Source organism: Columba livia, chromosome 20 (genome assembly GCF_036013475.1).
Source record: "Columba livia isolate bColLiv1 breed racing homer chromosome 20, bColLiv1.pat.W.v2, whole genome shotgun sequence".
Classification (NCBI taxonomy): Eukaryota; Metazoa; Chordata; class Aves; order Columbiformes; family Columbidae; genus Columba; species Columba livia.
Window position 1 is genome coordinate 6,094,924 of NC_088621.1, and position 27,597 is coordinate 6,122,520.

General features: G+C 50.3%; 2 protein-coding genes across 10 annotated transcripts in view; both read left to right on the plus strand.

Annotated features, from left to right (window-relative positions):
• The first annotated feature begins 1,595 nt into the window (after nt 1-1,595).
• RHBDD2 (rhomboid domain containing 2) lies at nt 1,596-8,758 on the plus strand. 2 transcript variants are annotated; one of them, XM_005502097.3, is made up of 4 exons: nt 1,596-1,766; nt 2,611-3,012; nt 3,467-3,617; nt 5,805-8,758. In XM_005502097.3, the coding sequence occupies exons 1-4, from the start codon at nt 1,619-1,621 to the stop codon at nt 6,217-6,219; spliced, it is 1,116 nt and encodes a 371-aa protein (XP_005502154.2). In that variant the 5' UTR covers nt 1,596-1,618; the 3' UTR covers nt 6,220-8,758. The 2 variants fall into 2 exon arrangements, with proteins under 2 accessions (XP_005502154.2, XP_064892540.1); XM_065036468.1 differs by having other exon boundaries at nt 5,881-8,758.
• A 1,349-nt stretch (nt 8,759-10,107) lies between these two features.
• The window catches only part of LOC102096906 (NADPH--cytochrome P450 reductase), a 29,142-nt gene continuing 11,652 nt past the window's right edge, over nt 10,108-27,597 (plus strand). Inside the window, exons 1-4 of one of the 8 annotated variants that reach the window (XM_065036460.1) lie at nt 10,108-10,292; nt 12,411-12,540; nt 12,657-12,751; nt 22,089-22,281. In XM_065036460.1, coding sequence (XP_064892532.1) covers nt 22,103-22,281 — 179 coding nt within the window. In that variant the 5' untranslated portion in view covers nt 10,108-10,292; nt 12,411-12,540; nt 12,657-12,751; nt 22,089-22,102. Of the gene's footprint in view, nt 10,293-10,573; nt 11,504-11,523; nt 11,585-12,410; nt 12,541-12,656; nt 12,752-13,545; nt 13,697-16,390; nt 16,469-22,088; nt 22,282-22,351; nt 26,749-27,597 lie in introns of those variants that run through there. The other 7 variants (XM_065036459.1, XM_005501962.3, XM_065036458.1 and 4 more) reach the window with 7 other exon arrangements.

A 27,597-nucleotide genomic window follows, 5' to 3' on the forward strand; every position in this document is an offset into this window, starting at 1 on the left:
GAGAGATGTACCCGTGAGAGAGAAGGGGATAGAAGAATAACATGGATGATAGAAAAATTAACCAATGAGATGTTAGTGCTGTAACTTGTAACCAATAGTGAGGGGACACATGAACTGGTAGAATTGTATAAAAATGCACTTGTAGCAATAAATGGCATCTATTACTTTCATCTTGAAAGAACTTGGTCCTTGTCGTTTGTCCGTCTCAACTGCGACAGCCCGCGCATGCAACAGCCGGGGAAACAGTGAGCGCTGTGAGGTTTAACCTGTATTTTTTTTAATCCAGTAAAGATCATTCTCTGATTTCAGCTGAATCGATTGAGCAGATTTGCAAACTAGTTGAGCTGTTTCTTTCCCCCCTGGGCATAGCAGCAGGAGGCAAATCCCACTGCCACAGCCTAAAATGAGTTTCTGCAAAACAAGCAGTGACTGGAATGATTAATTAAAAAAAGAGGTTGAGCTTTCTCCTGTCTTTTGGTTTCTTCTTGAAAAACTTCATCTCCTCCAGCCTCTTCTCCCACACCATTAACCTTCTTGTGTCTGCCACAACGTTGGGATTAGGGCAGATCCCAAACAATGCTCCGTAGCCAGGGGCAGGGGAGAAGAGGGGATCTCTTGCTCTGTATAGGGCCTCTCGGTGTGTTTATATTTCTCAGAGATAGATTTTCATAAATGGAAAATGGCATTAATTCAGACAGAGAGACAGGCTGACATGCCTGTTTGCCTGCTGATAGATCTGTGCTGTGCTCTCCCGTTGCTCCTAAGCAAAAACTTGGAAGCTGGGGTGGGGAAAGGATGTCAGACGCTCAACTCTGTGCGCATTGTCCTTGACTGAAAGAGATCCCAGCTGCTTCAAACCCTTTCTCCGCTTTGCGCAGTCAGAGAGGGTGGGAGGTGTGTCTCTTCTGCTCCTTCCCATGCAGATGAGACCTCACGGATCTCTTGTCAGCCCTGAGCCAGCAGCCCATGACTGGGGTCATGTCGGGAGGAGGAGCTGGTGGCAGGGGAGCATTTGTGCCACGTGGCCGTTTGTGGCGGGCAGATGCGGGTCTGAGCATCAGGAAGCAGGCTCACTGGGGTGGGCCTCCCGCTGCCCTTTGAGCGAAGCCTCCATTTCTCCCTGCTTCTCACTGTTACCTGCACGTCCCTCTCAGGAGGAGGCCTGTCTTTGGGCAACCCCTCCATTTGCACCGTGGGCAGACACAGCTCTGGTGCAGATGCTCCCTCTCCTCCTGTCACACCTGAAGGGAAATATTTGGCCTTTCCGAGCGGCCCAACCCCGCCACACGTGAGCGGGGAGCAGACGGGGCTGGTCGGGGCCTTTGTGGCTAAGCAGAGCCTCCCGCCACGGGGGAGCTGTGTTGGTGGAGGCTCGGCAGTAACACGGCCTGGGGCGGGCTTCCAGCGACAGCTCACACCTCACCCCATAGGATATATTTCCCTTCTGGAAATGGAAAAAATAATAATAGCAAAAAGAAAATTTTAAAAGGAGGGTAAAACCCTCCCAAACACCTCCCGCCCGTCTCCATGGTAACGGGGGCGCTGCAGAGCCTCGCGTTGCCACGGCAACGGCCCAGGCCTTCCGGCGGCGGCCGGAAGTGGGGCGGTGCGCGGCAGCATGGCGGTGGGGTGGGGGCGCCCGCCGGCCGCTACCGCCCTCATGTTGTTGCTTTCGCTCGTTGCTTCCGCACCGGGGCTGCTGCGGGGAGCGCCCGCCGCCCGCTCCGCCGCCTCGCTGCGGGCCGTCGCCGTGTGGGCGGGGGAAGGTGAGCGGGGGCTGCTGGGGCGGAGCAGCCGCCGCCTCCTTGGCCCCTCCGCTTTCCAGGCCCTTTCCCCCCCTCCTGAATCCCCTACCGCGCCTTTGCTTCCCTCCTCTCCTTGATGCTGGGCACAGTGGGGGTATGCTGCCAGCAGCTTGGGGGGGCGTTGCTTTTCTTGGCCCCTTTTGTATCCCCAGAACAATTTTTGTCAAGCTTTTAATTCCCGTCTTCTGGCTCACCCCCATGCAGTAATTTCTTCTAGCAGTCCAGTACTCTGAGCTGATGGCTGAATTCCACAGTCTCCTCACATGTTTCCAGAGGCACATTCGGGCTGCACTGAGTTAAACACTTAACTGCTGGTTTTCTGGCCATGGGACTGAGACTGATGGGAGGGAGGTGGAGAACTTTCTGTCTCAGTCGTCACTGAGTGCCCGGGAGAACGGCTGACCAGAGGGCTTGAGAACTTCCAGCATTTTTTTGTGAGCAGCTTAACAAGTGTCTGTCTTTTGAGCAAAGTCATAGTTACTATAAGAGTCATTTTTGTGTCTCTTCCTTTCTCCTTTTGAGACTGAAATTTGCTACAGATGCTGTTGCTTTTTTCCAGGCAGCTTCCTGGGACACAGCAAGAGTCAGTTCATATGTCAGTGATACCCCAAATAGCACTTGTTTTAACTCTAACTTGGTTATTTACACATGGTTTTACAGGCCTCAAGTTCCTTCTCTTGTACACCAGGACAGAAATGAAAGCTTTTTATTAATCCTGTAGGCTCACTTTCCCTCAGGCATATCACTGTAGTGATTTAAAACATTCATTGCAGCCTCTGCCTTTGTAACATGCTGGTGTGCTCAGTTCACAGGTTAATTACCTACATCTTTGTCTATGAAGACCTGATATCCTTGACTTGCGGTGCCATTATCATCTGGTATTTTGCTGGAAGCTTTGAGAAGAACGTTGGCACTGTGAAGCACTGTGTCCTCATCGTTGCGTTTGCCGTCCTCTCTGCCCTCCTGTACCTCTTACTGGAGATCATTGTCTCAAGGGTGTCAGAGGTGGAAGATGCCAAAGGATTCATGCCAGTAGCTTTTGCTATGTTGGGTGTGTCCACCACGCGCTCACGGATGAAGAGGACTCTGTTTTTTGGGGTTAGGGTTCCAATGGTGCTGGTGCCATGGTTTATGCTCTGCATAGCGTGGTTCATCCCCCACTCTTCTCTCTTGAGTAACCTGTGTGGGCTCCTAGCTGGGGAAGCCTGTATCCTTTCCAAGTGCAAAGCCCTGAACCAGAGTGGGATCACTTGTTCACGAGGGGGAGGAGGACATGCTGCCTTTCTGGGTGCTGAGATGTAGCAAGTGATAGGACAAGAGGAAACGGCCTCAAGTTGTGCCAGGGGAAGTTCAGATTGGATATTGGGAACAATTTCTTCCCCAAAGTGCTATCGGGCATTGGAACAGTCTGCCCAGGGCAGTGGAGGAGTCACCATCCCTAGAGGGGTTAAATGGACGTGGAGATGAGGTTCTCAGGGACATGGGTTAGTGCCGGTGTTAGGTTAACAGTTAGACTCGGTGAACTTGAGGGTCTTTTCCAACCAAAATGATTCTATGATGCGCTGACCTTACGGTATTTCCTGGGCTTTTGCTTAACTGTGGCTGTTTTAGAAATGAGTGTGTTTTGTCTGCAATCCTCCTTAACGCGCTGCTGACTTCAGATGGTCTTGGCTACTGTTTCTGCTTGGATTTTCCAGAGTCGGTGGGCTCTAAGCTGGACCGGTTGTTCCCTTTCAGCCTGCTAAAGAGGATACCAGGGCTGAAGTATATCCCAGGGTCCTTGGCAGAGAGAAGAGCCTTTGAAAACAGCAAGTGAGTACAGGAGTTCCTGTGAAAGATTTTATGATACAGGGGAATTTGGAGACATAAGTGGAGGCATTAATCATCTTTAAAAGATGTGTTCTGCTTGTCATGTTCATATATTGGGTGTTAGGAGGAACATACTGACCTGTTCTTGTGACATTACTGTAACTAATACGTTATCACACATCAACTCAACCAGGTCTTTCAGTGAAAGCTAAATTGAGGTGAAAACCTCTCATTTGCTGCAAGGACAGCGTGTACACATGCAAAGGTATCGCAGCTCGGCTGACATGAGAGTTAAATTGTGCAGTTCTGCCCTGACATCAGGAGTTATGGCATTTGTTCCCAGCCTTATGGTTCCTTGGGGTGTGATCTTTTATCTTTCTTTGCCACACCTCTCCTCCCAGGAACGCTGTGAAGTGACTCATGTCCAAATCTGTGTATTAGCAGAGCGTTATAAATTAAAGATGTCACTTACAAAGTTCAACGTAGACCTTGCAATGCATGCTTTCGGTGTCGAGGCAAGATTGCTTTACCGAAAAGAAACCTTGGGCCTTTGGCTGACATTCAGGAACGGTTTTAAGCTTGTATATAGCACAAGCCAGGAGAACTCCCTTGTATTCTAAAAAGGCTGGAAATGTAGGTCAATTTTTCTCCTGTTCTAAGATGTTATTTCAGTTTCACAGGGGAAGGATGGTTTTCTATTAAGGGTTACATTCTATGTATTGTTTAAGCCATCAGCTCACTGTAAAGTGTCCTTTGAAGTGGAAACATTCCCATGTGTTTGCATCTGCCCTCATCCTTGGGGAAACCATAAAAGAAACCATTGCCTGTGGCAGGAGCGATGCCCTGAGGGATCTGGGGTCTCAGACCTTGCAGGGGAAGCCAGACACACCCAGCAGCATTTGTTTTTACTGTCTTCCTCTGTGCAAGTGCTGATTTTGGGTGGAGGGACTGTCCTGCTGACCCTGAGTCTGCATCAGTCTGATGCTTCTGTGCTTCTGCTAATAACTGTTGTGTGCAGCGTCTCAGCTCTGTGTCTAAACCTGCATTTAGGTGAGATGACATAAATAGACTGTTCCGGCTCAAAGGTATTTACATAAACATTTGACTATCAAGCAGGGCGTGGGAAGGTGTTTCTAGGATGTCTCAGTTTCTGCAGCTAAATTTGCATGTGTCTGTGTCTTAGGCACAAGATCTATATGTGCTTCTGGGGCTTAACTTTTAGTATTTTTATTCTTATTCCCAAGTAAGAGTTCTTGATGTGTTTTGTTTGGTTTTTGTTGTTTTGGTTTGGGTTTTTTGTGGTTTTTTTTTTCATTGGTGGTTTTTTTGTGTGTGTGGTTTTTGTTCTGTTTTGTTTTCTTGTGGGTATTTTTAATTTAAATTTCCTAAGACTTCAGGCACTAACTCGCCACCACACAGGAGACATTGCTAGGAGATCCAGGCTTCGACAGCATGTTTGTGTCCACAAACAAACAAAAAATAATAATAATAAAAATAAAACCAAACTCACACCCCAAATGAAAAAAAAATAATCCAAGCCTGAAAACCGCGTATTCTTGCTGAGAATCCAGTCATGTTCTTCATGAATATTGTCCTGATTCTCAGCAGTACTCCCGAAGTCCCAGAGGCTTTGGCTCCTGGACAGATTGCCTCTCTCTCTCGATGCGTTTTGGCAGGATGAGTCATACCTTCTGTTGGCAAAGGGAGTTTCTAGACCTAGCTCACAAATTATTCATTATTTTGGTAACTCTCCCCCTCTTCCCTTTTTGCTCTGTACCCTGGGCTCTTACTCGCACCAAAAGCCTTTATGGCTTCTTGATAAATAACACTTGGCAGCCGTGACTTCTCCTGATTAATAACTTAGCAGATGTGTTCGCTCAGTGGGAGGCAGGAAGGATGCGCATGGAAATCTTAAAGCTTGTGTATTCCCTGCACAAAGAGACTCGGGGCCAAGAACCGCTCAGTGGGTGTGGAATTGCTGTGGGTTGGGAGTGGGAACATCTGCCCTGGGAGGCCGGTAAGCCTGTTTTTACTCAAGTGCTGCCTCTCTTGCGGTGAATCTCTCTGATGGATCGCAGTGACCTTTCTGAGCGCTGGTCAGGAGGAAATCCACCTCCAGGGCACTTCCAGCGCTAATTAGGCAATGCCAGCTCATAACACACTGTAACCTTCTGTTTTCTTTCTGCTCAGGATTAACCCCGCACCGGGCGCTTATCCCACCCAAAGCTACTCCTACTCCTCACCTCTGGCTCTTCCCGCTTTCCAGATGCAGCAGCTCAGTGCACAGAGCCAGGGGCTCCATCCCAGCTGCGCTCTGGGACACGAGGGATCTCAGCAGGGCTGTGCTGCAGGACACAACCTCTTTTCTTCCCCCTACAAAGCCAGAGGTGCCTTCAGAGAACATTTCGTGCAGGTCCACACCGGAGCATCACCTGGACAGTGCTGCCAGTCAGTCAAGTTCTCTCCCCCACAGCACGTGTACGCGACCGATCCACAGACACCCACAGGCATGGGCCCCTCGGCTGGGGTGCAGCCAGCAGCAGGCTATCCCGCAGCTGCAGTGGCTCCTGTTTCAGTGGAATTTTCGAGAGTCCAGATGTACTGATCCTCCAGAAAGCAGCAGGACTCTCATACTGCAGCAGGACCGTTGTGTGATGCTCGTGCAGCAGCGCATCGCTGATGTCTTTGCAGTATCTGGAATGGATTGGGAGCTCCAGTGTTGGCCATTCCCCTGCTCCCTGGTGCAGGCTACTTTAATTGTATTTCCTTTATTATTTTTTTTCTACTTTTTGAGACTGTTGGGGGGATGGGGACTTTATCACCTCTGTGCACTTCTCATCCTCTTGGGATGTTTTTTCACTGCTCTGTTTAGCAGCTGCATTCTCCTGCACTGCCACTAGAATTTCAGTGCATCAGCTCCCTGACTCAAGCTAGGAACTTAATTGTCAAAGCACTGGACTAATCTGGGGTTTAACTAGGCTGCAGCAAGAAGGATACGTCTCATCTACGCTGAGGCTCTGAGTCTCCTATCTTGTTTACAGGTATGACATAGCTATGACCCAAAAGAGATTGAAATCTTGGAAACCTTAGTTTATAATTTAATATTTGAGTGGAGAAGGACAGATGTCTGCTTTGCTAGTGACTTCTCCCCTAAGAGTGTGCCTTGAAGGAAGCTTGTTAAACCAGGGCTGGGGCAAGATGGCAGAATACAGAACACCCTTTTCTGCCCCCAAAAACACAGCTCTTAAATGCTGAATGTCCTTCTTAGCTGCACTCTGTACATATGTCACCATGTTTCCTTCATTTTCTGATAGTCCTGCACTAACTCAGCCTGTGTTGTCAGCACTTGTCGATAAGACAACCTCAGCTGCATGCAAAATAGTGAAAGATTCTTCAATAAGGGATTTTGACCATTTGTGGACCAAATCTATATAAATCCAAGGAGCTGGGAGAGACCTTAACAGTGGGTTAGAATAATTAACTAGAATCTAGCAATGCCATTGGGGGTGTTCCCACTGCTCAGCTTTAGATATCTCACCCACCAATATTGGCACAATCTGTCTCTGTTTCCTTCAGAGCTGGTGGGAAGGTGTGTGGGAGAGGGGAGTTTTCAGCCAGGGATTCAGGGCAGGATGCAGCGTTTGGTGCCTGTGGTAGTAACAGAGGAGTTTGGTTGAGTTGGTGGGATTTGAACTTCATTTCCAGCTGTGTAGCTGCTTTACTGTGCCGTAACTAGGAGGAACCTGCTATCTTTGGGTCTGTAAAGCAGCCAGGATCTCAACTATTGACACTGACTCTTTGCTTAGAGTTTTGTTGTGGTTTCCCCCCCAAAAAAGTGCTACATGAAGCCTGAAGTGCCATTACTGCTCTTGGAGATGTTCTTGCAGTGCCTAACCTGAAACCACAATCACCTCGGGGCTTTTCTGTGCTGTCACAGGCAGCATTGGCAGCTGTGTGCTCCAAAGCACGTACGTGGCTCTTTTTTCCCCTTTTCGGTGTCTGAAGAAGCCCTGTGTTGCCATACAGCCGCTGGCCTCTCCAGCAGCCCTTCTGGGTGACAGCCACAGATACATGTGGCTTCCCAGGGACTTGCTTTGGGGCAAGAGCAAAGGGAATGCTGAGGACTTAGACCTCGATTCACCTTGGTAAGAAGCTCTGCTCACAAAGGTAGGCACCCCAGGCAGCACCTTTCTGCAGGAGGATGCAGCAATTTTGGGAACCAGCCCAGAGCTGGTGGGACGTGTGGAGTTGGTGGCTTCTTCGATCTTGTCCCTGATCGTTTCACTCCTCTGTGGGATCACAAATAGACTTGGCCTCGTGGTCCCATCTTTCCTGACCTGCTACACAGCAATTGCATTGTTATGTGTTTAGTGCAGAGCGAGAACAGGATGAGATGCTTCTTTGGAACTTAAAAGTATGTTTTTAATACCAGGAAAGAAATGCTGGAGATAACATTGCAGTGTTGATGCTCCACTCTCATTAGTGCCTTGATTTTCCTCCTTGTGTGATCTTTGTCTGTAAACCCAGGAATTTTATTACTTGTTTTTTTTTTCCCCCGGAAACATGCAGAAGGGTGATGAGAACCGGTAGCAATCGTAATGTTTTATACCCGTATACCAGGCACCTTTCTGTCACTTCCAGTGTGTTGTACCTGTGTTCAGTGGCCTTCGGATGGGCGTTTGTAAAGTTTGTGTTTGTTTGTTTCTAGTGAAGTCTTTTCTCTGCCTTTCCTGAGGGAAATGCTGAAACGCTGTTGTATAAGTCAGCTGTGGACCTTCTGCTTCTCCAGCAGTGGAGTCCAACCAAGTCCCAGTTTCCCAGGGCTGGTAGCAAACCCAGAACTCCTCACCCAGTGAAGGGAAATTGCTGGGAGAGAAGGGGATGGGATGAGGCATTTGCAAACATGTCTGAGGCTGAAAAGAGGAATTAAATTAGTAAGAGAAACCTAAAAATCATCAGCTCGCTGGGCTTTGCTATTTGTCTAATGAAGCTCACAGGTTACTGATGGCATGTTGCAATACCAGGTTCTTTCCTTGGAGGGGAGACAGAGAATTGAAGTTCTAAAGCAGTGGGGGCTGGGGGGGGAATCAATAAACCCTGGTTCAGCCTGGGATGGCTGCTTCTGGGGAACGTGCTGTCTCTGAGGGTTTGTTATTTTATGCCTCTGGTGCGTTGCCAGTAAAGCTGCCAGTTCTTTGAAGGTCAGTGTTGCATCTGCCCCAGAAGCAGAGTGAACAGGGAGCCCAGAAAGCCTCTTGGCTTGTCCCCATGTCCTTGGGGGGACACTGCAGAGTGACAAGAGTCTGGGGATGAGCCCTGGGAGCTGAGCTGGCTGTTACCCTGTGTAGCGGTCCTGCTGTGGGAAGGGTGCTCTGGAAACCCCAGCTCTGTCCCCTTGGCTCTTCTGTTCCCACCACGGTGTGAGAGAAAAGCATTTTGGCACATGAGGAAAGCAGAAACGACTTGGACCTACATCCCTGCCCTGTCTGGGAGCGTGGGGCTCCTGAAGTGTGGGGGGACCTGGCAGGAGGCACTGATGTCAAAAGGAAAATGGATCTGTCCCCAGTCCAGGCAGCCAAAGGGCCTGATGACCCCAAACCACGGACCACCACTGTCCTGCTGTCCCCTTGGGTCGGTGCAGGCACACCGCGGCCACTCTGATCTTTCACCTGCAGGCATTTACGTCACGGGTGACGGTCACAGAGCAGAGTTCCCTCCGGGGAGCTGAGGGGGTGACTGTAGTTCACATGGAACGGGATGTCCCTGCAGCCCTGGGCATCGCTGCCCCAGAGCCCTTGCTTTTTGGGTCAGTGTCCCCTCCTCACACCCTTGCCGGCCCCAGCTCGGCCAGTGCAGACTTTGTACCTTCCTCGGGGTTTTGTTGACTCTGTAGCGAGTGTCAACACAGCGATAGCGGCAGAACCGTCACTTTGGATGTGACAGCAGCTGTGCGGCCACTGGAACCAGCCTTGGGGTGATCCTGCACATGGTGCTGGGGCCCACGACCTGGCCGTGGGGCTGCAGGTGGGGTGCGGGTGTTCTGGTTTTGGCCAGACTGGGCTTGGCAGAGTCGTGACCCAGCTGCACAACAAAAGGAGAAAGAAAGGTGCTGGTCCCTCTGTGGCCCCAAGAGCCGGGATCTGGGGTTCGAGTTGCAAAACCTCCTGCTGGGGATGTTTCCAGAGCTGCTTGTGAAATTGCACAGTGGCGGCTGCACAAGCATTAAGGGAAAAGCTGCCCCAAAACACCCAAATAGTCTGGTTTGTGCCTGAATCAGGCGCGTTCACTCGCTCTGGCTCGGAGCTGGCCAGGCGGAGCACCCCTCGTTTCCCAAGGACGGGTGGGGGTGACCGGCCGCAGGGCGCCGGCTGCGCCCCGGGTCCCCATGGTCCTGCGACCGAGCCTTGACACCTCCTTGACCTTTGACCCATGCCCACAACCCCGACCCTACAGTGCTTCCTGTCCCTTTAAGACGCCTCTACGCATGGCGCGGCGGAGCCGTACCAACCGCGTCGCCGCAGAGGGGGAATCTCCTCCCGCAGGCGCGCTCGCATCCCATTGGCGGGCGGCGAGGGAGGAGCTTTTCCCCCCTTACAGCCGTGCCTCAGTGGTGCGATCCGCCCTACGTGCCGGCCGCGCCGGGGCTGCGGGGTCGCCAGTGTCGGACGGGCCGGGGCGGTGGGTGCACCGGGGACTGGGGCTCGGGGCTGGGACGCGCGGCTCTTGGGGTCGGGGGGCCGAGGCCCTGGGTCGGTCCCCTGTGGCTGAGGGGGGAACCAGGCTCCCGGGTCCCCTGAGGGGGAGGGGAGGGCCGGCAGCTCCTGATGGGGGGGCTGGGATGAGCGGGCCCACTGTTATATGGGGGGACTGGTGCGACTGGCGCCCTGTTACTGGCAGGACTGGGGTGACCAGAGTCCCCTGTGCGGGGGACTGGCTTGAGCGATTCACCTGTTATTTGGCGGGGAGGTTGATGTGGCTGGATGCCCTGTTATTTGGGGGAGATTGTGGTGACCAGAGTCCCTGTTATTGGGGGGTGTGGTGTGACTGGGCCCCCTGTTTTTTGGGAGGGACTGGGGTGGCCAGAACCCCTGTTATTGGGATTCTGGTGCAACTGGGTCCCTTGTATTGGGGGGCTGGCATGAGGGGGCGCCCTGTTATTTGGGTATGTGGGGGGTCTCCCCCATCAAGCTGAGGACTGAGGGAGGTGCAAGGCCTGGCCGTCCCCCCCACACTGGCCCCTGCTGAACCCCACAGTGGGTCCTGGCAGCCCGGAAGGGGGTGCTGGAGGTGCTGTCTGCCCCACTTGGCTTCCAGAATGCTGCAGGGTTGCTTGTAGTTACCCCATTCCTGGCTGCTGCTCGTTAAAAACCTTCAATTAACTTCTTTTCCTGGTATTTCACTGCAGAAAGTTATTCCTGGAGTTATAACTGGCACCTTTGCTGTGCACTGGGCTGGTTTGCTGTAATTCCACCTATTTCTCTTTATAAACTTCAGTGGTGTTGGAAGACTGTTTGCCCCATGTTTTCCTAATGGAATTTCTTTGGAGAGCCAAGTTATTCCCTTGGGGAGTGTGCTCGTGGAAGGAAATTATGCAAAACTCACTTTTTGGAAATAGTAAAGCTGGAGGGGGTGAAGACACCTGGATCATAATATTGGGTGTTAGTCATCAAGGTGGAATTGGTTCTTAGGAAGTTGTTTTACTTGCAGGAGTAAGTGCAGCCGGTGCAGCTCGGAGCGTGCTTTGATCTGCCAGTGTTTAGACCATGGGTCAGCTTAGCTCAGCTTATAGAATGTGAAGAGAAACAGTAACGTCTGGTGGAATGCATATAGGGAATAGGCGTCACTGAGGTTTTCTGCCTAATCTGAATGGATTTGGAAAACTGAAATGGGTTTGTATTTTTACAGCTCTTTTTTAAGAAGCAGGAACATGCATCCACCTGAGAAGCTGGAAAAGCACAAGGAAGGATCAGGTCTCTGTTTCTAAATTCTGAAAGTGAAACAGTGTTGGTCCTTCCTTCCGTAGAGCTTTATGCTTTGTGTGGACTGTAGCGAGGAGCTGCAGGATGTAATTATGTTTTTGTTAGGCCGCAGAGTTGTGCTTAGTGGGGTGCGCTGATGCACTAATTCCTTTGGCTAGATAGAAGGGGCTGTGCTTTCTTTCAGTATTTCTGTAGTTCCTTGGAAATCCTGTTGAGCTGTTGTGCACTTGGAAAGCAAACTTGCAGATTAATCTGCTGCGCATGAGGAAATTGCTGGTTTGTCAGGGAAGGGCTGGTGAGCCAGACCCTTCCTGGAGAACCTGGTGTTTTCTCAGTACAGCTCTTGGTTTTCCTTCAGATGCATCTTGTGATGGTTGATTGCTCTGAAACAGGGTGTGCAGAGTGTCTGGATTCAGAGTCCTCTGTGTTGCGTGTGGACCTGATGGTGCGTGAGAACTATATTTGCAAAACAATTTTCTAAAAACTCAGGGAGGATACCAGTGCTACAGGAAAAAACAAACCAACCAACCTAAACAAACCTGATGCAACTGAGCCCTTTCTTCTAATCTTCTAGTGTAAAAGCCTTGGACAGTAAGGTGGAGAGTGTGCAGGAAGGAGGAGGTAGTGTCACACAGCTGTCTTAACCCTCTGCTAATTAATCCTGCTCTAATTGTGACAGAGTAAAACCTCTTGCTTTGTCATTCTTTGCAGTTGCCTCCTGTTCAGTCAGTAATCTCTGGGGTGGCGCTTTCTGGGTCACCAGGGTTGAGCAAGTCAGTGCATTCTGCAACTTTTATTTCTTTTTCTTCCAAAACAGCTGGAGGAGCTTGACGGGGCCATACGACCAAAACCCCTTGTCCTGAGGGAAACCTCCTCACTGCTCGCCACCCTTCGTGCTGGAGCTCACGGGCCCCATCCGTGCCTGCTTGTAGAGCCGTAGGTGCAAGGTAACCTCTTCCTTTTGGGTGTTGGCGGTTGTGGAGCATGTGTGGGTGCAGTTGGGTTTGGGGAGGGCGGCTGGCAGCAAGATCTGACAGGCTGGGAGTGCCGATTTCTTTACCAGGTTCACCCACGGTAATAGCAGCACGTGGAACTCTGTCCGCACTGAAATCTCATCTGATCTTTACTCTCACCTGTGGCTGTTGCGGTGCAGTCAAGGTAATGTGTTTGCTCAGCCCTGAAAGGCAAGGGAAAAGGCTTCCCTGCTCAGGTCTGTGCTCCTGCCATGTCCTCCTTGTCCCTTTCCTCTGGTACAAAGGAAAAGCCACCTGGCAGTTACCTTTGCTGATACTGAACTTTGTTCTGTTTCCTGACATGGGTTCTCCTGCTTCTAAAAATGTAATTTACCAAACTTACATAAGTTGCTTTCCCAATGCGATCATTTGATCTGAGCGGTGAGATTACTTTATAGGCGCTATTGTTGAGAGTGAGTCACAATCCCTGCAGTGACAGGTGCACCTCTGCCAAGATTGATTTTTTTTATAGAGTTTGTAGTTTCATATATTAGAGCAAATAATTACAGGTTGCTTTTAGTCTCTTGCTGCTTCTCCCAAGTAAACATTAGTCAATGGTGCACTACTGATTGCTCACAGAACCCGGAAAGAGCAGAAGAGGAGCGCGTGTATCTCTGGTGATGTCTCTAGGGCCACAAGTCCAAAGAGTGGCTGAGTTTGACCTATGGTGACGTTATTGTAGTATTCTTGCTTAATTATTAGCTATCTCTGGGCCTCTGGTTATTCCTTTGTGAGGAATAATGAATTATTGACTGATTTTCCTTTCCATTCTCACGGTATGGGGTAGGAGATGAGGATGTTCGGGGTTAAAGATGGGGTTGAATTTTTGTCTTTGGAAAATCTGGCTCTGGCAGCGCATGCGCAAATCTGTGGGCAGGGTTTAGTAACCAGCTTAGGGAGTTGGTGGGTCGGTCTTTGCGGCGCTGGATCTTGCTGCATGGGTGCTTGTGAAATGCATCTCTTGACTTGCTTTCGTGGGTCATCTGGGTTTTAGTGAACTCCAGGCTTTGGAGGAGCAAGCTGATAAAATGCCTGTGAGGATTGTGCAAGCCCTGGTTGTGTAACAGGGCTGTGTGCGTAACCGCTGGAGGTAAGAGGAGCAGCTTGTGTATACATGGGAAAGGAAAAACCCTGGGCCGAGTATCTTCTGTTTATGTCGACTGTACTGGGGTGGGAGTGGAGAGTTGGGGAGCTGCAGTTTGTGCAACTCAGGATCAGCCTTTCAACTTCTGACCCCGGTTATCCCCTGCCTGCCTTGTCTGTTGTTCTGTGGCCTCGTGTCCCTTTTTGGCACGGGGATATCCACTTTGGGCACAGGATTCATTTTTCTGGAGTCTGCTCGTGCATGCAGTTGTGTGTGGTTACAGGGGGCTGGGCTGGGTAGTTTGTATTTCATGAGTGCTCAAATAAAGTAAAATGCAGCTCAGATTGCCGTACCCAGAGCAATAGGGAGGTCGCAGGGCGACTGCACACACTTTGAATAGTCAGATGTGAAGCCTGGCTCTGGGACCAGAAGGGCAGCTCTCCTGCTGAGTTACCATGTGATGTAAGGGTCAGTAATACCTCCTTCCCTTACAGCAACGTAGGAGATGAGCATGTAATGTCCGAAAAGCTCTCGCATCCTCAGAGGAAAGCTACCTGAGAAATACAAAATGTCCCAGTTCCATACAAACAGTGCTTGGTTTTCTTTAAATAAGAAAATGCCCAAAACATACTGTTCTAATCGGTGCTTTTTACACTTTTTAAAACCTTTGCAGGATCTGTTCAACCATGTGCCTCTGTTGCTCTTCCAGCTGTTATTTTTAAAGGAAGACTCTCCAACGATAGCAGCATTAGTGGGCTTTGCTCTGCAAATCTTACCACTGGAAGAGGTCAAAGTCTGTGACTACTAGCCCCATCTGTAGTGGCTGCAGGCAAAATCACAGCTTGTCACACCTACCCGCAAGAAATGCAGGCAGTGGGTACAGAGATGTCCAGAGTTTGGAGGAGGATGGTTTCACTGAATTTCCACCTGTGCCATCATTGGGTACAACACTTGCAGAAGAGGCTGCTGAAAAAGTACCATATTTCCCCCCTTCATCTTAGAAAACAAACATGCAAACCAAACAAACATCTTCAGCAGGACCTGAACCGTGCCAAACACATGCCTGAGTGGGTTGCCCCTGAGCTTTTGCAGCACAGCCCTCTGAGCAATTAGTTTGTCTGAGTAGTGCGCACAATAGCTGGCAAAAGGATGGTCTGAAACTCCTGCAGGCTGAATATTGGTGGTGTTGAGACCCCTGTTCCACTTTCAAATGATGCCTGAAGCATGAGAAACTGATTTTGTCCCTCCCTGTGAAGAGAGTCTGGGGAACAGTATTAGATAGCAGGGGGTTCAGTTTACCTGCTATTCTCAGGTTTTGTTTATCCCGTAATCCTGAAAACTTGTTTTTCTCTGCTGGCTCATGTTAATCAGCATGACAAAAGGTGTTCAGGTGCCTGAGCTGGTGAGATGCCCCACATCCTTGTTTAAAGTTGAGAGAAGGGCTTTTATCTGGTGAAAGGAAGCATATAAATCCAGTAATTCTGGATTGCTTGCTTTTGTGGCAGGTTGGCAAGCTTGAATTCATTTTTCTGTTGGATAATGCTTTAAGTCCTTTGGTTCAGTGTCCTGGGCTCACTGTGTAGCCCCACTTTGATAAACACAGAGGGTAGAGTTGCTTTCTGCCTCAGTAAAACCTTTCCTGTTGTTCTTCTTTCTCTTCCTTGCTTTTACAGCCGTTCTGCTGTCCTTGAATGAAACCTATTGGCCAGAAAAAAATATGCAAGTGTGACAGTGAAAACTCAAATATGCAATATTTCAAGCCCCAGACTGACTGATGCTGCTCTGCATCTGTCTCATGCCTGAAATAGAAGTTCTGCTGCCATCTGAGCTGATGTGTCAAGGTCTGGTTAGAAGAGACCTTGCACAGCGAGAGTAATTTGCTGTTTTTCACCTAAAAAACTCTGCTTTTGAGTTGAGTGCATGTTTCTTACCCCTCATCTGTTTAGATGGGAGTTTGAGTTGCTAGATGTGCGGTTCTCTACTTAATGAGAAGTTGTGGGATGTGCTGGGATTTTTTTTAAATATACAGGAAGAAAGTGATACAGAAGTGCTCAGTGTAGTGAAAGCCAAACTCAAAGCAGCGATCCCGTGTGGACTGGACCAAGTACAGACACTCTCGTGTGACCAGACTAAAGGTCTCTTATTGAGGGGAAATGTGATCCCAGCATGGCAAGAGCTATGGAGAAGTGGTTAATCCAAGGGCTGGTGAAGGCAATGTTAAATAACCTGGCTCTGAGCAGCAACTTCAATGGTCTGCTTTTGTTTTGGAAAGGTCCTTTTTTTCTTTTGTTTCTTGCCAGGTCTCATTTTACTAGAAAAGAATGGAATAAGAGCTAATTTGAGACTTGCTGAGGCCAGTAACTGGCACAGGCTGATGTAGACAGAGTTTCTTATTCTAATCGGTTGTGTTCATACCTGGAGAGGAATAAGAGAAGATCTGGTTTTGCCCTAGGGGTCTCCTGGCCTCATACCACCCACTAACACGCAGGAAAGTCCTCACTGTGGTGGAATTCAGAAGAGATGGGGCAGAGGTACCGTCCCCACTGCAGCCCTGCTCGCTTGCTGCTGACCTTCCTTGTGTTTGTGGGGCTCCTCTTCCTCTTGCTGGTCTTGTGTCTTTAGTGGGTGAAAGAAGAAAACGCTTTGCCGGTCACAAGACCGCATTCCTGTTTGTAAGCAAGTCTCTTCCTTCTCCTCCAGGGCTGTACAGAGTGCTGGGGACTCGCTGCGGCTTCCTTTCGGTGCTGCCGTCGGTGCGAGCTCCCGACAAGCTTTCAGGTGCTGTGGGAACAGGGACCTGCGGGAGGGCTGCTGAGTGGTTTTCTTTTATTCCTCCCAGGTCTTTTAATTGTTTGTTGTATTTTTTAAGTTATATTCTATTTACAGTCTTCCCATTTTGCCATTGTTTCTAAAGCCTGGGCTACAGGTCAGTGCTGTACAAAGAGGAGGAGCTTCCATTTGCTTTGGCTGCTCGTTTCCATGCTGTGTCTCCCCTCAGTCCTAAGGCTGTCTTTTGAAGCTGTGCCGTGATGCTGGTGAAAATAACTAATCTCTGGTTTAAAACTGTGATGTTTGTGTGTGTTGTGGGTTTTTGTTTGTTTTTAAGGCTTCTTGAGGCTGGTCATGTCCCTGATGTGTGTTGTGCCATGGTCAGCATGACAGAAAGGGGGATCCCTGGGTCAGGCCAGGGACGTGATGGTGTCTGGTCACCTGGGAAATCCAGGTTGATCCTTCTCGAACAGAAGCTCTTGCAGACCTCATGATAATGCTGACATCCCCAATTGCTCAGCAACCGTGACAGCTGCTGCCACTTTGTTTGCTAACGCAACGCACGTATTGAGTCAGTGACATGCAGGTCCCCGTCACGTGGCTGCAGGAGCAACAGGAGCTCTCTGCCAGGTCACATCTGCAAGCACTGTCCCTTTGTGCCCTCCCCTGCCGTGTCTGTGGGGCTTTTACTGGGAGTCTGAGCTGGAGAAAGCCACGCTGAAAGAACCAGCGGCTAGAGGTGGTGGTGATTTGCATGGATTCCCGTTTGCAAGAAACCAGAAAGCAATCCTTCGGTGAGTGTCCGTGCTGGAGATGAATGGGGCAGCTGGAATGGAGGAGCTTGGCAGTCTGGGGCTCATGTTGGTGGCGAGGTGTGCGGCCAGCTGGTTCCTGCAGGCGTGGTTTGACTTCACACCCGTGTGCCTGCCAGCACCCAGCTCCCTGCACCCTGCCGAGCTCTCTCTGTGCCGTGCCTGGCACCAGTGCAGGGGTTGGGCGGATGGTCACTCCTGGCATTGCATGCGCATATGTCGCTTGATTCCTCTTTTGACTCACTTGTCACAGATTTTTGCGTGTACACATTGCAAAATAGAGTTCCTGCCTGCAGCTTCTGTGTTTATCCACAGCTGTTCACAGGGTGATGCTGCTGCTTGGTGCCTGTTGGGGAAACTCCAGCTGTTCCAGTAAGCTGGGAGATGGGGGTGCAGCCCCTGTGCCAGGGCAGGCAGAGCCTGTAGGTCACAGCACGATGCATGTGGGTATGTGGGGAGCCCTCTCTGCTTCACTGGGGGGCTTCTTGGTGCTCCAGGCTGTGATCAGCTGCAGGGCTGATCAGGGGGTCGGGTATCGGTGGCATGGGGAGCAGCCCAGGGCTGTGTTGGGTCAGCAGTTTTCCCTTCTCCTTTCCCTCACATGAGCAGGGCTGATGCTGTGGGTCACAGTGTGCTTGTGACGGCACAAGGCAGAGGAGAGCCAAGCACGGCGCTCAGTCACTCATTTTTTGGAGCAAGAGTCGCAGGTTGCAGTCCTGGCACCAGGAGGCCAAACTGTCCTGAAATACATGAAACTTGTCGCAAACATTTAAACAGAAGTCTGCTTCAAGTCGAAAGAGCTGACTTCCTGCCCAAATCACCAACTTAAGTGTCAGAGACAAGGCTTTTTGGTCATTAGAAGGTTCTATAGTGTGGTTTGCAGAAACATCCTTGTATTTGGCAGACAGGGAGACCTCTCAGCCACGTTTCGTGACCGTGACGCTGTTTCTGCCAGCTGGGGTTGAGGGATTCATGGTGCTTGTGCTGCACCATCTCCCAATGCTGTGTGCAAGAGAGGGCAAGAATAGAGCTCTTTGGGTTGCCAACCACTTGGCTTTTAGGGCACTCCCCATCCCTTCTTGCTTGTTGTAATACTATTTTTATTTATATTTTAATATTTTTAACCCTGTGATGTGATAGCACCTTCAGGCCACGTGTAAATCATGGGGGATTTGAGGATGCCTGGCGCTGACGGTGCTTCCAGTCTTTTGCTTCAGAGATGTGCATGAGTATTAAGTGTTTATTTATTTATTTAGTATGAGAAGGAAGTGCAGCTTTTCGGCAGGATGCAGATGTGTGGAGAGGTTCCCTGGTGATGTGAGTGATTGTGAGCTGCTGTGTAGCAGGCAAATTCCCAGGTTTAGGAGCTGCGTTTGGAGGCTGAAAAGCTGTGTTAAAACACAGCATCCCTTGACTGCAATCTTTCAAAATGTTGTGACGTTCCTGTGTGATGTGCACGCCTCACATCTCAGCTGAGACTGACTGCTTTACACCAGATACTCTGTGCATAACCACGATCCAGGAGCTGGAGCCGTGATTTGAAAATAAAAAGAGGAAATGGGAGTCTGCCTTATCTTTATTGAAGGTATAATAAACATTGGAGATACAATAGCTACCCTTGAAACTGGCATCAGGGAACTTTTACTTCTGCATCATAACTTCTTTTTCCCTTTAAAAAAAAAAACCCTGTCTGATTCTGTTGAGGTCCTTCCAGAGACTGCAGGATTTTCATGATAGCTAAATTCTATGTAAGAGTCAGATTTCTTTTCACTGGAAGTTAGAAAAGTACTTGTATTTGAAAATTAATTGCTGTGAACTTCTGGAAAGTAATTATGACAGCCAACCAGGTCAGACTGAGATAACTTGAGGAATAATCTTCCTGTGCTAGGTGAAGTGAGTTCAATAAATAGTTCCTGAGTTATGCAACCCTTTAAAAAAAGAAGTGTGAGCTCTGATTTCACATCCTTTACCTTTCTCTTGCTACATCGAAGCAAACCATTTCCTAGGGGTGGGGATGGTGAAGGGAGAGCAAAAAGAATAATCTGTAGCTAGGCTATAGGACTCAAATAACTAAGTGTCCAGGACCAGATGGGGCCCGTCATCGAAACTTAAAGCAGTTCTTGTGTCTTTGGTTCCATCACTAGAGAACTGTGTTTCCTTCCAGGGTTAGAGGTCAGTATATATATAACTTCATGCTATAGAGACTTGTGAATGAAAAGAGGAGGCCAAACCAAACCCTGTTCCATGCACCAGACCCGTAACCTCCAGAAATGGTTCTGTTCCCTCCAGCTGTGAGGAGTCAGCGGGTGGTCCAGCTGCTGCAGCAGCTGGAGGGTTCCTCTTTGAAGCTCTGGAGAGCTGCAGCATGCTGAAGGCCAGGAGATAATACAGGAGATAGCACGGTATCCTCCCCCACGTCTGCCCACGCTGCCTTCCCGGGAGCTTCCCTCCTGCTAAGGCATCACTGCTGGGGGAGCAGAGAAAGCAGCACCCCACATGGTTCCTGCTTGTCCCTTCTGCTCTGGGAGGCCAGCAGCTCTGCTGCTTTGGGCACAGCAATGAACCACTGCTGGAGGTGTAGCCCGGCTTTGCTGATGGGCCCAGGAGCTTGTGTAGCCTCTGTGTTCCACCCTGGGCTGGCTGCTGCTCACCAAACCCGTGTCTAGCTTGAAACTCCCCTCCACGTGCAGCGTGTTACACGGGATGCTGCTGTGCTCCATGCAAGGGGCTTTCCTTGGGCTTGGCAGCTGCCAGGGCTGGATTTGGTGCTCGGAAGGGAGGGGGTGCAGCTCCTGCCCCAAACCAGCTTAGCATGGTCTCCGTCAGCCATTTTTTTTTCTTCTTTTATGGCTTCCTCTGAGCAAAGGTTTGTTGCTGCCTTATGTGCATGGGAAAGGATTTGTGAAGGCACTAAACCAGTGACGTTTTTCCCCCCACTGGTGCTTTCCCTTTGTGTCAGTTGCTCAACCAGCTCCTCGCTGATTTACTGGGAGCCAACACGGAGCGGGAGAGGGGCCCTGCTGGGAGCTGTGCTGTTGGCAGCTAAGCTCCAGTTGTGGAGGCTTTAACTTAACAGTTTAGTCTACAGTTGTACAGAAATAACACCCAGCGATGGAAAGCCTGTCTGCAGGGGCGGAAGGACAGGGTGACCTGCCTGATGGAGAGAAACAGGCAATTTGCTTGTCTGCAGTCACATCGCTAACATTTTTCTTCGGCCCCTCTGCTTAGTGTTGTCTCTGGGAAGCTTTGCAGTGGTGTTTTAGTGCCTTTCACAGTACAGTCACTTGCCAAATTCTCCACTGAATTAAACTTCTTGTGGGGCTGAGAGCTGGTTGGGTTGCAAAAACATCCAGGAGCCCACTGGTGATTGCTGCCAGGTGGCCATGGACTTTTCCCTGCACCCTGCAGGGCTGGTGGCCCATGGCAGAGAACTTTGTTCCCCAGAGCTGCATTTTTCCTTGGTGGAGTGACAAGGGCTTCTGATTTGCTGAAGACCTTACCTGGTCTCCATGGTTAGCACTCCCAAAGCATCACCTTCCCTTTTCTTCCCAGCTCCTGTACACATTACCATAACCTCAAACTTCAGTCAGTTTTATTTCTCAGTGCAGGTATAACTTGGAGTTTGCTGCTTCTCTCACCCCCCTCCAGGGAAGATGTTTGGGAGCTTTTCTCTGTCAGGCACGGGTTTGCTGAACAGGTCAAGTCTCTGCTCCTGGCTCAGCTACGGGACATGTCCTTTCTCTCCGGTGGCACACCCACGGCTCTGAGTGAAAGTTCAAATGTCCATGGTGTCCTGAGTTTGCAGGGTGCCCAAGTACAAGAAGAGTCACTTTGCCCTTACAAATCAAGTTTCGAGTTTATTATCTGTTTGCTCGGAACACAGTGCATCCTTGTGTGTTGGGAAGATTATCTTGTGATCTGTACGAGGGTCAGGAGTTCAGAGCTTTGGCAGAGCGGAGGGAGGGAAGGAGGGAGCTTCAGGTGCCTCCCCAGGTGAATGACAGGGGCCATAGGGCTAAATGGGGACTTTTGGCTGGGTGCTCATTCTTGTGCTACCACAGACTCTGGGTATGGCCATGGGCAAGTCACAAGTCGCTTAAACTCTGCCTTGGCAAGTGGAAAGGAGTAATTCAAGGAGATGGAAGTTAAACCGGGGAACATAGAGGAGGGGACTGAGAAACCAGAGGCCCAAAAAGAGGTGGGTAGTAAACCCAGTCTGCATGTGGAAGTGGATTGTAAATTGGAAGTGTTCATCATTTGTGTTGTGATGACCTAATGTGGGGATGCTCTACAGAAGCACCATGCCACAGTCCTGCTCTCTGGTTTACAAGCACAACAGTAGGTCTGGGGCATCGTTTCACCTTGTGGAAAGGAGGGAGAAAGCCCCGGATCTGTGGGGTGACTAGAAGAGTGAGATCTTCTCCCACTAACACCACGTGGGCTCGTGGTAAGGGCGTTAATAAAGGTTGGCTGTGAGTCCCTATTGAGTTGTGCTGGGGCGTTAGGAGCCAGGCTGGACTCCCTGGCTGGAATGTGGGGCTGCTGCAATGGTGCTGGCAGAAGAGGAGCAGAAATCACTTCTGGTGGCTCCACATGGATGCAACGAGAAGGGAAAAGCTTGGTGGAGCAGTGAGATACTTTGGGACACAAAAGGATCTTACAGTATTATGGTGCAAAGCCTTTCTCCAAAGAGTTGTTGGACTGCCTTGTGCTCCTGGGAGTAAACACGTAGTGGAAAAGCATGCACTGAATGTCTCTTAATGCTCTTCTGTGGTACTGTGTGACTGCTGGTGTTCATTTGTTTTTCCCTCTTGCAGTGCCTCTGACCGCCATGGGGGACGCCGGCATGGAACTGAATGTCTCCCCTCCTGACAACGCTGTGCAGCAGGACTCTCTCTTCAGCATGACGGATGTGTTTCTCATCTCGCTCATCACCGGGCTTTTTACCTACTGGTTCTTCTTCCGCCAGAAAAAGGAGGAAATCCCAGACCTCCCCAAAATGCAAACAGTGTAAGTAACAACTCTCGGGCAGCATGGGGTGAGTGTAGCTTTCTGTCTTGCTTACGGTGGGTCCTTGGAGGCTGTGTGGGAAGTTCATCTGGATTCTGAGAGGTCCCCAGCTGTGGGGATTTAGTCCCAAAGTGTGGGGTTTCTTCTTGTGTTTCTTCTGAGCTGGTCACCTTGCCATGCAGAAATCCCCACGGAAGAGCCAGGCTACGGTTCTGCCTGACCCCACTCTATGGCCCAAATCCGTAATTTTGTTTTCACAAACAAGGCAAAAAAAGACAAAGCAGAAAAGCCCCTGGCTGTACTTCAAAACTCCTAAGGATTGCTTTGGCTATTCTCTGTGTTTTCTGATAAAAGCCATATTTACATAAATCTGGAGAAAGGTGGACTTGCTTTTAAGCAGGTTTCCTATCAGAAATCTTATCTACCCTTAGCTGTGAAGAGAAGAAATAGTCTTTGGAAGCTGGGTGGTAGTTCCTGGGCATGAACTGCTTGGCAGCTCTTGTGAAACTTGCTTGGCTTTGATGCCAGATTACCGCAGCAGCAGGAGACTGGATTTGGAGAGGGAGAGGTCATTGTTCCACCCCGTCTTCTGCAAAGAGCTTACGGCCAGGAGTGAGCTGCGTTGGTGGAGATCTGGGTGCATTTAGTTCCTTGTCTCAATCACATACCACACTTAACATCGGTTTTCTGCTGGGCTTTTTATCTTGTTCCTTCTCTTTCCTCCTGGAGCATTGGTAAGAGCAGTAAAGAAGTTTGAAACCCTCTGCAGCAGAGACTGTAGGAGTCACCATTGTGCAAAACATTTGCCTTCAGTCTCCCAGGATCTGTTCCCTGCGTGGGTGCAGTTTGCCCCAGAGGGGTGGCCAGCCTCAGCCTTTGCCCAGCTCTGCGCTTTCCGGTATCAGGCCTTTGCAGAACGTAACCACGCAACAAAGGTGAATCCTCTGGGTTTGTAATTCTGGCTACAAACTCACCGTAGGCCCCCAAAGTCATGGTTGTGAGGCTGTGCTGCGAGGAGGGGAGGCGCTGCGGCTGGCTGCTCGCAGTGCGTTCAAGATTTAACACACACAGTTGCACCAGCAACGCGCCCTGCATGAAGTGGGTTTCTCCCCATGGCACTTAGCAGGTGCTGCTCTGACAAGAAATACTTGTCAGTCCTTTATTTTAGAGCGTTACAGCCTGGTGTGGAAAGAAGCTGTGGCAGGACCTGTCTGTAGGCTGTCCAGATGGGGATGTTTGGTGATAAGCGAAGGCACTTCAGCAAGGGATTGATATCCTAGTTATCCTGTGTGTAAAAGCTAAATCAAACACAGCGAGCGGTTGTGGGTCTGTTATCTCAGGCCTTTAGGTCTGCCTTAGCGGGTTATGCTGCTTTCAGCGTTCAGGGCTTGTCACCCAGTGTTTTCTGTTGTAATTCATGTCATAATTGAAAAGGAGCAGGTTTGGTCTCATGGTTTCTGCTTTGGTCAGATCATGACGCTCTTCTCCAGTGACAGAGCTTGCAGGCAAGCCCGGGATGCCAGCTCTGTTCTGAAATCCCCAGGTAAAGGGAAGAGTAGCTTAAAAGAAGAGTAGTTTAGAAGGAAGAAATGTCCCTGGCTGCAGTACTGTGTGCTGGCGTGTGCACATGAGGCTGGCAGCAACCAGCTGTGGGCCTGCTTGGCTGTATCTTGGGAATTTGTTTTGTTGGATGACTCGGATACTTTCCCTCTTGTGCCTGCAAGAGAAGCCGTGTGTGTCAGTGTGTGCGGTTGCTGCCGGAGTGGCTGCATTGCGATGAGCGCGAAGCTGGCTGGAGAAATGGCCCTATCGGTCTGAAATTAGATCCTGACGTGACGCAGATCAACTTGGAGAGCTCTCGTGTTCGCTGTCCTTGTGACTGTTTCCAAGCTTGTTTCCCACCACGTGCAGCTCTTCAGCGGCTGTCGTGACCTTGCGGAGAAGTCATGCCACAGAGAAGCTTTGTGGCTCCTCGCAGGTGCATCCTACCACCTCATTCTGCTGCAGGACCTTTTGCTTTGAGCCGATTCTCGGATATTTTGCCTGTGTTTCCTGCGTGGGGTCCGTGCTGCCTCCTCTGTTGTGTGGGAGATGGTTGGCAGGGAGCACCGTGCAGCTGCTCCTTGCGAGAGCTGGGGAAGAGCAGCACCTCCTGTCACCCGTAACCAGTGGGGAGAGGTGAGGTTGATTCAGACCTTGTCTGACACAATTGTGTTTTGGAGAAGTGACAGGCAGGCAGGTGAGGAATGAGCAGAGGCTTTGAGGTGGTTTTTCTTCCTACATTAAGCCTGGCCCTGAGCCCTGCTGTGGTCATGTAGGAAGCTGGTCTGGAGGCAGTGTGGACCCACAAACAGAGGCTGTGGCTGGATGGAGACGGCAACCTCCCACAGCTTTTGCAGCATTATTTTATAGGACGTTTGGAATCAGGAGGGAAATGAGCGGGGAAAACAAGCTTGTTTAGCCTCGGTCTTCCTTCCCTCCTGTCATTCTTGAGTCTAAAGTGGAGTTTCCTTTCTGATGAACAAGCAAATCAGCAAGATGCAGGATCACACTGTCAGCTGGGTAGCAAACTGGTGTGTGGGCAGGCAGGAACAGCCCGTCTGCAAGCAGGGAAACTGTCCCAGGCCCACAAAGGCAGAGAGCCCTCGGCAGGGCTGTCTCTGGCTGAAGTGCAGAGTCTTGACCTTAAGAGTTGTTGCTTTTCTTCAGCATGTTCTCCACAGCTCTGCATTGAGTCGCCAAACTGTCCTGAGCTGCTTTATCTGATGGTATTGGGTGACTGTTTGTGTGGTGTCACTTTGGTCCTCAACTTCAGTTTCTGCCTCCGAAAGCTGGAGAATGAAAGTGCTGAACAGCAATTCAGACATGTTGCAATGGCTGTGGCTTTGATGGGTTTGCTGGCAACGTGGGAGAACACAAACAGTCTCCAGTCTGAGGGTAACGTCCAGCACCTCGGTGCCCTCCTGGGGTTTTTGGGAGCCATATCACGGAGCAGTGCGCCTCGATCATGCTAGCTCAGCAGTGGTCCAAAGAAAATGGTGGTGCTGCAGCAGCCCTTGATTGTGGAAGAACAGATGCACGGTCAAAATACCCCATTCTGGGTGGCATCTGGGCTGGGTTCACTCTGCCTGGTCTGGGAATGGTCACAATCTTGCCCCAGTGGGCTCAGCCAGAGCTCAGGCACTTGCTGATCCCTGACCCTCACAGCCATCGGGGCTGTTCTCCTGCCCAAAGCGCCCAAGAAGGGCCAGAGCCCTGTGTGCAAGGTGTCCCATACCTGTGTTGCGTAGCACATGTGTGCGTGGGGCAGGCCGGGGTACCACCGACAGAGGCTTCCTTGCATTTTGACCATTTTCAGACTTAATTGAAACCACCGGAGCAGCCTTCCCCACGGCCTGCTCTGCAGATGTCATTAGGAGAATGGCTCTCGATTGCCACACAGCCGTGGCCACCGCGCTTCCTCACGGTGACTTTGCTGGGGAATGCACTCACTTATTTTTATTCTTTGGCTGCGCCTTCTGTGCGTGTTTCTCAATCACAGATTTCTTTCCTTTCTCGTGACCCTGCTCTGGAGTTGTGCAGACTGTCGCTCTGGGGAGAGGCAGGCAAGACATCGATTGGTACACTCGGTGTCCCCTCCTCCCTTCTCCCCCTGTCTTTAACATTGTTTGGGGCAGAAATTGGCTTATCTCTATTCTGCAGCTATAGAGAAATCCATTCCCTGGCGCTTGTAGGGCTTCCTGTGGCAGGAATTGCTCCAGCTCTTTAGCCTGATTAGTGCTCTCCGCTGCCTCCATGTGTGTTAGAGAGAGACCATCTCTAATTTAATTTAATAGGATCCTGAAGAGAACAAACTCCTTTGAGCTGCCTCCGTAATGGCACTGCCATAGTTACCCGTAGCGTTGCTCACACAGTGTCTGGAATCATTTCATTGAGCTACAGCGTCAACTTAAAAAAAAGAAAAAAAAAGTATATATAAAAGCAGCTGTGATATAAACAGTTTCCAAGGTAACAAGGCTGGGGGAGGGTTTTTGTGTCCCGTCCCCTTGCTCCACGCGGATGGGAGAGGGACGTGTGCTGTGGAGGATCCTGGGAGGTTTCATTCTCCGCTCCTAATTCCTTTCTGCCACTGCTGCCAGATGTTGCAGTTTCTCAGGACTCTGCGGATCCACTCGGTAACTTCCAAAGCCCTGCCACGAGGATCTGAGAGGACAGAACCACTCCTGCTATGACCCGTGCCGGGACCTTTTTTGCCGGCTCTCTTCTCTTTAACAAAAGGCTGACGCTTGGCTTTAATGCCCAGGAGGAGCAGAATGGAAAGGCCTGTGTGCGTGTTGCTCCAGAGCTGAGTTAGATCCGTCCCCCCACACCTCCCCTCGCTGCCCTGCAACTCTTTGTCTGCCTCTTCCCTGCCCCGGCCATGGGCTGCACGTACTCGGCCCCGCGAGAAGAGGCGGCTGCAGCAAGGTGAGTTAATCTGGGATTGCTCCGACTTGGAGCATCACCCCAGAGCTGTCTGCATTGGGATGCATCTCACTCCTGGGACGGGAGGAGAAGGAAGGGGAGAGGCTCTGCTCGGAGGCAGGTGGGCGCAGAGGAGACACTGCTGTTGGTGCTGGGTTTCTCTGCAATGTCCAGGATGCGTTTTCTTGCTTTGGGATATACACGTGCTTTCGGGAGGAAAGCCATGGGCATGGGAGCTTTCTGAATGAGAGGTGTTCAGCTGAGACGGAGACTTTGATATCGTTGCTGAGCTGTCGGTGACTTCCTCCCCTTTCCTTTTTTCCTCCTGAAATCAAAGTGACGGAGAGCCCTGGGAGTCACACTGTGGGCTCTCACCAAGGGTGTGCAGTCCGTACAAACTAACGACTTGCTCTGACAATGGAGTTAATTTCATTTCCTCCACCCATCACTTCTTCTAACTCTTAGTCGCTACCCTGAGCTATCTAAGCCATTAGAGCAGTTGTTGCTGAAAACACGCTTTCTCTTCTAAGTTTTCCTGGCTGAGTGATAAAAATGAGGGTCATGTCTGTCTTTGGTGTCTGTTTTTGCAGCTCAGATTTTCAAGCCACCCCGAGGAAGCAATTTCAGGGAGTTGTGTAGCCTTTTTATTTCAAAAGCCAGGCTCGTTATTTCTTCTGTGTCTGAGCCACAGACTGTTCTTCACCATAGCACTTCAGTGCAGGGTTGCCTCCTTTGAAAACGGATGAGCTCCATGTGCTGCACTCTTTTCTCTTCCAAAGAGAGCTTGCTGAAAGGATCTAAAACTTTTTTTCCACCCTCCTTTAAAAGCATTTTGTTTAGCAATTGACCCAA